Source organism: Eucyclogobius newberryi, unplaced genomic scaffold, assembly GCF_026437365.1.
Source record: "Eucyclogobius newberryi isolate DKJ021-1_F unplaced genomic scaffold, fEucNew1.0.hap1 SCAF_22, whole genome shotgun sequence".
Lineage (NCBI taxonomy): Eukaryota > Metazoa > Chordata > Actinopteri > Gobiiformes > Gobiidae > Eucyclogobius > Eucyclogobius newberryi.
The window spans coordinates 15983887-15993668 of NW_027315857.1; the positions used below are offsets into that span (position 1 = coordinate 15983887).

Consider the following 9782-nt stretch of genomic DNA (forward strand, 5'->3'; position numbering starts at 1 on the left):
GGCGCACAAAAGAAGGGCTAAGGAGGTAACACGGCCTGTTTAAGCCTTGAGGTATTTGCCGGCGCTAAACCCCGCTGCTAATAACACAAGAGCCACACAGAGCTGGGCAAATGCGCTCAGGTTAGGCATTTGAAGGGAAGAAAAACCCACAGTAGAAAGTCAGATGAAGACACAACGCGGTCAAAGGCGCACCCAAAAAGACATGACATGAAAAAAAAACTTGCGAAAAAGAAAAAAAGAAGAGAGAGCAAAAGAACACACATTGAGAACAGAAGCGAGGGAAAGAAAGAAACATCGCAAACATAAATAGCTTGCGGGTTAAGAGAGAAAAAGAGACCGGGAAGACATTTAGTGGGAAGCGGAAATCAATAAGGCAAAGCGGTGTAGCTGGGAGGGAGTTCTAAGTGGATTAGAGCGAGAGAATGTGTTCGATAGGTTATGGCTCTGGGAGAGAGGTAGCCAGACACCGCGGGCTCTATTGCATACTAATAAGGAAGTCCAGATAGGAGCTAAGCACAAGGTTGCACGGTTCACCACGAAGAGTTTTTTCTACATCTCCAAATCCTGCTTTTGAGGTTTTCCCAAATGGGTTTATTTCAGCCCAAAAAAATAACAATAATCTCAATAAAAACTCAAATGTCCAGACAAAAATGTATTCAGAGTTATGTAATGTAATTAGATAGATAATGAGGGGAAACAGTAGAGCAGCGTCTGTAAGTTTTGAGGCTGGCTTTAACCCAGTTGGTCTTTCTCTGGCCAAGTGCTTCACCCCGGGACAGCTGTCATGGTAGGAGGTTCGTACTTGAGGGGAAGCCAGGAAAAAGAGAAGAGACGATGGAGAGAGGGAGGGAGAGAGAGAGAGAGGGAGGGAGGCGGCATGCCTTGGGTGATTCCTGACGGCAGAGGAGGATAAGGGGCTAAAGGCCGGAAAACCCCACATATAAAGACGATGAAGATGAAGCGATGTTGGTTTAGTCAAAGTTTGGTTCATTTTTGATCGTCAAATGAGTCCTGGTTATGAGCGGTTTAGTTCTGGTGTGTCGTGGTGTCCGACTGGTTTGCATCTAGACTAGTCCTGGCTGTAGGAGATGGTTAAGGCACGGTTGAGTCCTGGTTTAGTCTAAATGGATAGGTTAGTTTCTAGCCTGATTGAGGACTAATTTATGTCTGGTTTAATTCATGTTTTGTTATAGTCCAAGTTTAGACCTGAGTTGGGCCAGGTTTTGATGACTGATTAAGATTTTACCACTTAATCCAGGGTTTTTAAATTTTGTTAGAGACGAGAATAACCCACTAATCATTATATTAATCAATTACGTTTTTGTTTTTTCATATCAAACAATGATGAAGAAGGTGCGTCCACTCAAGTTTATGGACGGTCAGGGAGCGAGAAAGAAAGAAAGAAAAGGGGAGCGTGTTTGTGTGATTTGTGATGGCAGAGGAGGATAAGAAGATTGGAGGACAGAGGGATGGATGTTGTGCCACCACCAGACCACCACTGTGACCGAGAAGGTCAGGCCTTCACACTGACCACAGCCCCGAGGCACCCGGCCAGAGAACAGGGCCCCACACAGCAAACTAAACAACAGACTAGACTGAAGGGGGGAGAGGCTATAGTTGGGGATATGTTTTAACAGTTTAATATCAGCAAACACAATATCACCAAAGCAAACTAATTATAGCCAAACAAACAAAGCTAAAACTCATATATTTTCTGTACTTTTCAAATATTAAAATAAAACTGAATGGAAACATGATCTTACACATGGTTAAATCACGCTTTTTATCTGATATAATTCTGATCAAGTTTGGATTTAGGTCTTTTTTTGTCTTGATTGTTCCGTCGAAAGTTATTTTTTTGATTCTAAAATGCATCAATACCGTTTTGCCATAATTTACAGCACTTTTGACAGATTTTTTTTTTAACTTAATAAACTTCTGATCAAAAATCTTCCCACGTTTGCTTCAGTCAATATAATGTCTGTATTGACTGAACTATTGAACAACCCAAGCCCTGTAGAGTCTCCAGAAAAGGTCAGGTCAGTGAACCAGGCGACCACCAGCTCAAGCAGAACAACTGGAGACAAACAGTTGCCGGGAGACCACCGGTGCGCCGCGACTGCCGTGGTCTGACCTCTGCTGACAAGGTCAACAAGGGGGGCTTACGATCCTGCCACGCCGTCCCCTTTAGGCACAAACCTCCTCCTGCACGTGCCCCGGGCCTGTTTCCACTGATCTGCTTTGCTCAATTAAACTTCAGAGGACACCCTGCCACATCTCTCGGCAAAGGTCGTGACCCGGGGACCAGAGGTTAAGTCTGGCGCTCGTAAAACAGGGTGTCCGTTAACAAGGGGAACATGTATTGGGAAGGTAATCCATCCATTTCCACAAACTATCATGACGGTGTGAAAAGAGTTACGTCAGGGGATGTGGGGGGAGTCCGGATAATGATGTTTTATGGCCGTGTTAACTTTCAGCCTGAGAGTAATGGGAAAGCTGCTTGACCCTGACTTCTATACTCTACCAGAGGATAACCCTTAGCTATTCTCTTCATGGCTTTCAAGCAATGGAAAGGTCCCCTGATATTTTTACCACCCCTTTACACAGTGAAGTACATTGACCTGACTTCTTGTGTACTGTATGAAAATAAAATGATCAATTATGAGTCACATCTTACACGGTGCGGTTACAAAAATATACAAATCTGGTGCTTCACGAACGCTAAACCCAACGGCCTGAAACGTGCCCCGACATGACAGTTATCCACATGCCGGGTCCATCAGCGTGTGAAACTGGAATGGTAAACTACGAGTTCAGGTGGATGGAAGAAGATGATTTCAGAGCTGAAAAACCATTGCCTGGTTTTTGGTATCGTTTGATTATTAAAACGTGTCCAAAACTACAACGACCATGTGAGAGAGCAGGAGCAGGGTCTGTATTGAACACAAGCTGCCAGTTGGCACAATAGATGGCACAACCCCCACTCCTGCCCCCGGCCCAGTCCCAGCGGGCATTCATCTGGGCATGCACATGGGGCTGCCGCTCCGCCGGGCTCAACGTGCCCCACAACAAGGGGCTGAGTGCCCTCCCTATTCTCACACAGCTCTCGCTGCCAACCGCACGACCTTTTTCAGCAGCTACCCACCAGAATCTCAAACAAATACACTCTGAACTTATTGATTTGAACAAAAATAAGAAAGAATAAAAGTCCTGTTGTAAATAGCAGCGGCTCCTTACTTTTTGTTACTCAATTACCTAACAGGGTGGAACTGTTCGGCTGCCAGCACAGACTTGGGAGAGTTCAATATTAAAAGCTCAGAGTGGATCATTTTAGAGCTTTGCACCAACTCCACATTTGGCGTGAGCCAAAGCCGGTTGCTACTTTCTTTGTGTTTGATTGTATGTTTGTTTGTTTCGTGCAATTGCAGCAGAACAAAGGCATCGGCTTCCATTCTGCCACTGTCAAAAAACTTTCCAACGTGCCCACTGCATTGCGGATGCCAACCAACGAATCAAAGGCATGCTGCAAGCAGACAAAGAGGGTTTGATGCCAACCTCCAAACCTCTAACAACCATTACTGGTGATTCGCCTGCCTCCCTGGCACAGTGCAAAACAAAATGGCGGTGCGCCGCACGCTACCACAATATGGCTGCATTGTCTCGAGACGGGCACTGCTCGGTAACTAAGAAAAGATGCAAAAACGAAACCGAAGAAAAGAATGCCTGTTTCTATGATCCAGTGAAAAAATGCTATTTTCTTTCAGCCAAAGTGTCAGGCGGCAGAAATTTTGTGGACGGCGATAAGCAACCGCTCTAATCCGTAATGTAATGCTGGATCAGAATGAATTTATTTGTGAAGTCGAGAGCAGATTTACACTTAAGTCTAAATAATGCCCTTCTGAATTGTACATTATTAATTACTTTATAAGTAATTTGATCACAACAAACCAATTTCTTTAAAAGAACAGCTGCTACAGTCAGCAGTTATATGATGCAATCCCACCAATGTATACTTTTTATTTAAAAAAAGAGAAACCTAGTAAGTACTGAACAGATGAGAATGCGGCGGATGCAAAGCAGAAAACGGTGGCACCCACAAAAGACACAAAAGAGGCTCTGATGCCAAGCCCGGTGCCAGTGGCAACCATTATTGTCTGTGTGCTGTGCCTTCTGCTTTCCCTGGCACTTATCACACAAAATGGCGCTTAGGCTTTCATGGTAATGAGCTAGCCATACACCATCTTTTCCCAAATATTGGTTGTGGTGGTTCCCACATTAATGTATACGGCATATGAGCATTTCAAAGCTATATATTGACATTTGAAACGGCGTGAATCTGTGTAAATGATATTACGTAGCCTACATAAAGCAGTATGATTCTACAAACAAACAATAATAATAATCACTTTAAACTGAAATTATATAACCTCGTTTTTCTGACAGCACGAGAAGAAGAAAATGTTTTTAGTGATTTGGCTCTCATGTTTTTTTTTACTATTGGTATTGGAGAACTGTTATTTTCGGTATCATTCAATTAATAAACACTTACACTACATGAATTCTTGGAGTGTATCTGATTTTATAGTATTACCAAAATATTTAATTTAGGTTCTAGTGAAAATGCTATATTTTCCTCTGTATTTTCCTGGATAGAAAGCAATATTTGCAGCCTGCGATTGTCTGAAGACTTGCTCCTTGTTTATTTGTCTGGCGACCGTTCTTGTGTTCGTGGCCAGCGTTTGCGGCGCTGCCAAAAAGTAACACATGTGACCCTTGACCTTGCCAAGCCTCTCTCACAGTAAAACAAACAGGCCAGACCTACCTTGGTCCTGCACATAGTATGCCAGGAACAAGTCCAGCTCTTTGACAGATACTGTGATGTGGTGCGGCTGGACACAAAGTGCCGGGTTGGTGCAATGAGGGGACTTGACCAGGCGCTCTCCGTCTGTACTTTCCAGAGGGATGCCTTTGAAGAGGATGACCATCACCAGGTCCAGGCGCCACACTTTGTCGGCCTGGCGTAGGCAGTCGATGCGGCGGATCTTGCCCTTCTGGTCTGGGTTGGAGAGCACGCAGCACGGGCCTTTCTTACCCGTCACACTGAGGACAAAGTCCTCGCGATACTCCTGTCGAATGTCCTTTCGCAGCTTGGCCAGCAGCCGGGACGCCCACTTCTGTTTCACCTCAGACTTCTCACACAAGAGCTCATCCTTCACCGCGCGCTCCTCATCCTTGGACATCCGCTTCTCGTGCTTCTTGAAGTACTTGCGTTTTCTGGCCTGGAGGTTGAACCACGTATAAGCAATAGCGCGGACATGAGGGAGAAGGGCCTCAATGAAGGGATGAAATTCGTCCTGAAACAGAGGAACGGGCAGAGGAAAAAGCAGGGCACAATTAACCAAAGTCAACCAAACAGTCAGGCAATCTTGCAAATTAGTATAACAGTCCATAACATTTATTTTTCTTTAAAGAGGTTATTTCATTACAACTGGATTTATTTATTTTTAGATATCATCAGTAAATTCACCATTCCCAAAAAGGCTGGTTGCTGAAGCTATGACAAGGAAATTCCAGTGTTTATATCAGCTTCCCCAGTACAATAGCCGAGCGCTGACTGAGCGCACAGCTCCGGCGCTGCGAGCTGCCACAGAGAGCATGCGCCCCTCACACACACAACCACACACACACACACACACACACACACACACACACACATACACATACACACACACACACACACACACACACTTACACACACACACACACACACACAAACACTCTTATCAAACTCCACATTCCAACTTCTACTTATCCCACATTCGGGACACAAGATAATCTGGAAGTGGACACCAAAATAGGAAGTTGATTGCTATTAACTGGCTCATGCATTAGGTGTACAAAGCGGCTTTCGGATTAAACCGCAATAAGACAAATCCGAGTGGAGGCGTCTGAGGTGAAAATAAGAAAGGAATGTGCAAAGGTTACGTTAGGACCCAATTAGAGGCTTGTGTCGGATCATTTAAAGGTTTGAGGTTAATCGGGGAGAGAACTAGCTCCTCTTCATTCCTACAGCTCGGATTTGTTCATGTCATTAGACCTGGGCACCTTTACGTTTCCATTGTGCGCCGGTTTAAATTACTGCTAAATCACTATTTATTATCAAAGATTAGATACAACCCATATGTTCTGCTTAATTATTATTTTTTTATGACTTTGCATGTCATTTTACAACATTAGGGCCTCTTCCAAGCAGTGTATTACATAAACTATAAGCACTTTACAATTAATTCAACGATATTCACATTTATTCAATTTGAATATATATATTTGCAGCAAGTATTTTGTGACTTATGCAAAACTAAGTAACTCCACATGGAATACACACATTCATTTGTAAAATGTGCTTACATCCAGCAGGCCAGCCACACACTGGCCTTTAGGGTTTCAGTTTATATTCATTTTGTTTTATACATAAAATCTAAAATTGTCTTTGAATACTTTTTCTTTAGTTCTTGTAAAATGCAGGTCTCACTGGCTGTGTTATAAGTTTGCCAAAAAAAATAAAATATAGCAGAAAGAAGTGCTTTAGGATGAGGAATTGGACAAGTTTGACCAGATATTGTTCTTGTTCTGAGGCAGGAAACCACACACATCCACTCCCTATCTGTGCCTGACGCTCGGCACAAGCCACACTCCGGCTGCGCTCCAGCTCCACAAACTTTCACCGCGTTGCCAAATGCAATCACAATCTCATACCCACAGCACAATCAGCCACAGCAAATTAAATAACCAATTACATTTTAAATTATTCCATTATTTGTAACTTTTCCCACAACTTTTTAAACACATAAACATCTTTCAAATCATTCTAAAATGCTGAAAATAATTTTGAATGCAAAGCCACGACAAATTAAGAAATGTCTAAACTGATCATTTAAATATATTTGCAAATGTTTCATAAATTATTGAACATGAATATCAAATTAGTCATATTATTAATAACTTTTCCACACTGTCAAAAAATCCAAACAACGTAAAGATAAATGCCCTGAATTATGCAGCACTTCAGTTGCTGCAAAAAGTACAAACTAACCACATCTCAGACAATCAAATACTTATGCCAAGTAAAATATAAACACTCAAACTGACTCAGCCAAAACAGCCACGGACACAACTCGGATCCAAAACTCTCAAATGCGCGTTTCGTCTGTGTCATCTTTTATGTGGAAAGTGGCATTATCTTCACTTCTTTTCAAAAATATTGTCTATTATTCAAATTGGCAGTGAAGCACGAGGGTCGCGGCAGTCGGAGGCAACGTGTGTGTGTGTGTGAGGCGCTAATAAACGTGCATAAACGTGCATAAACGTGCATAAACGTGCATAAACGTGCATACCAATACACGCAAAAAAGCACCTTAACGCACCAACTTTACGCACGCTTGGTCCAGACTGAAGAGGAACTATTTTACAACGTATCATAAATTATACAGAGGTGAAAATACTTTAAAAAAATAATCTGAGCTACATTGAAAAAAAAAAAAATGTCAATAGAGCTTAAAAAAAAGAGCAAAAAAAACAACACAAAACACAAATAAAAGAAAATAAAAGAAAAACAGAGCCCCCTGCACATAACAATCCCAATAATAAAACGCAGTACTACCTGAGTAAGACAAATAGGCGAATACATGACGTGAAGCGGCTGCGGTCAGGGACGGCAAAAGTACTTCTTCAATTGATTTCTTTTTCTGTTTTTTTTGTGTATGTGTGTTCTTTTTTCCCCCCTTGATCACTTTATCGCGCCATTCCAGGAGCGTTCACGACTGTGGAGCTATCCGCGTCAAAACGGCCAAAAGAAAAAAGCAAAAAGGCAGAAGAGGAGAGTATCCAAGAACATCCGTGAGTTTGTTTTCGAAGGATCCAAATTAAAAAAAAAAAAGATTGTCGGGAGGGAATAAAGCAAGAGGAATCGGCGGGGTGGTGGTGGTGGTGGTAAGAGCACGGAGTAAGCGCCCGTGCTCCGGCGTTACGTGCGGCGGCGGCGGCGGTGCTCGGTGCGCGTCTCGGTTGCGCGTCTCGGGTGCGCGTCTCCGTGGAGTGGCGCGTCGTTCATAAAAGCATGGTGGAAGGAGACTGTGATGTTCAAGCCCGTCTGTGGGACTAAGTTGATATGAAGTCAACCGGTGCACCTTTCAGCCCTGCGCGATCCCAGCAAATCAGACCCAACTTTTTCTGTTTTTTCTTTTCTTTTCTTTTTTTTTCACGCACGTAATTACACAGTCACACTCCTCCTCCTGCCGCTGCTCAGCACACACACAGATAAGACGCACGCACGCACGCACACACACACACACGCACATGTACACGCACACACACACTGAGGTGACAATTAAGAAGCACTTGGGACTGACCATTTAACAGAATTTAAGTTTGTTTGTTTTTGAATGCATTTTTTGTGCATAAATCAAGACTTTCGTAATAATAATAAGCTGGTTATAATGACATTTTAGCACCACAAAACAGCAACAGTTATGAGTTGAAATGAGTAGGGGGAAAAAACACGTTGACGTTGCATTTTTTTTTTGGGGGGGGGGGACACACAACGCACTTATTCATTTAGAATGTTATAAAAGGACAATAACCTCGACTATGGAATGGTATAAAGTGCAAGGGGCTGTTTGAAATGCAGATATTGCACTTGTAAACTGTGAGTCTTAAAAACATGAGGGTAAAACAAGCGGGGCTACTTCATTCCTGCGCTCCAGAGCCAAAATGATGATGTGTGGAGGGTGGGGGGGGGAATGGGAATGTTAACAGAGGCTGCTCAGGAACACGAGCCAAGTTCAATACAGAGACTTATCCCCAACCCCCTCCTCCTCCTCCCCTTCCCCCTTCCACGGCCGGTCCGTGTGAGTGCGGTGGTCCCCGGTCCCGGCTCTGGAGCAGGGGCCACGGGACAGGAGCGAGATCAGACAATAAACAAGAGCAGTTAGAAACAGCATTGCAAACAAACAGATCCATGTTCACGTACCATTGCACTGTACTGCATGGATTATTGGGGAATCCCGGAGCCTGGCTGAAACACACAAGCCGGTAGCTTCACATTTCTCACGTTCAACTTTGTGCTTGGAGGGCTTTTTCTCTTGCGGTGGCTCGCAACACACACGCGCAAAAAAAAAAAAAAAAAAGTCAACACCGGAAGACAATTCTTGGCAGACAGCGGCGAAAAGAAGTTGGGAGCACCTCGCCGGGTTTTTTTTTTTTCAGTGTTTTTTTTCTGGTCTTCCTTCCTCTTCCAGGCTGAGTTTTTGGATGTTTTGAGGGGGGATTGTTCAGTGGAGTTGAACGTGATCCAGAAGAGGCTGAGTTTTGGGCGCAGAGCTGGTCTCCGCCTTCACTTTCACTGTCTGACGGTGCGCCGCCTCCAGCTCCCGCACTAACGCCGGACGGGCGCGCGGCAGCACGAGCGCGTCCGGTCCGCGCTGTCAAAGTAAAAGCGCGACGAGACCCGGTCCGACGGGAAATGTTGTTCTGTCGGACTCCGTGACACAAACAACTTAAATCTCAGTCAACTTGAATCATAAACTGGGTCTTTTGTAACTGGACGTCTACTTACGGTGGTTAAATTTGGCTTGAAATATCTGAATTAGGCTTTTTTTGAGCATTATTGACACTGCGCCTGCGCTATTATAGCTAATTTGTGTTTGTTCCTACAGAAATAGAACGTAAAATAGGCTATTAAGGCGAAACAGATGGAGCCTTGTAATTAATTCGAGTATTGAGTT

The 9782-nt window shown here is 43.7% G+C and overlaps 1 protein-coding gene across 11 annotated transcripts in view; it reads right to left on the reverse strand.

Annotated features, from left to right (window-relative positions):
• The window catches only part of LOC140371727 (nuclear factor 1 B-type-like), an 80617-nt gene extending 71217 nt beyond the window's left edge, over positions 1-9400 (reverse strand). For 4 of the 11 annotated variants that reach the window (XM_072458929.1, XM_072458932.1, XM_072458931.1 and 1 more), the window contains exons 1-2: positions 7661-7788; positions 4823-5354 (exon numbers count right to left, since the gene is read on the reverse strand). In XM_072458929.1, the coding sequence (XP_072315030.1) occupies positions 4823-5354; positions 7661-7687 (559 nt within the window). In that variant the 5' untranslated portion in view covers positions 7688-7788. Of the gene's footprint in view, positions 1-4822; positions 5355-7660; positions 7793-9028; positions 9132-9163 lie in introns of those variants that run through there. The other 7 variants (XM_072458930.1, XM_072458924.1, XM_072458926.1 and 4 more) reach the window with 6 other exon arrangements.
• Between the last annotated feature and the right edge of the window lie 382 nt (positions 9401-9782).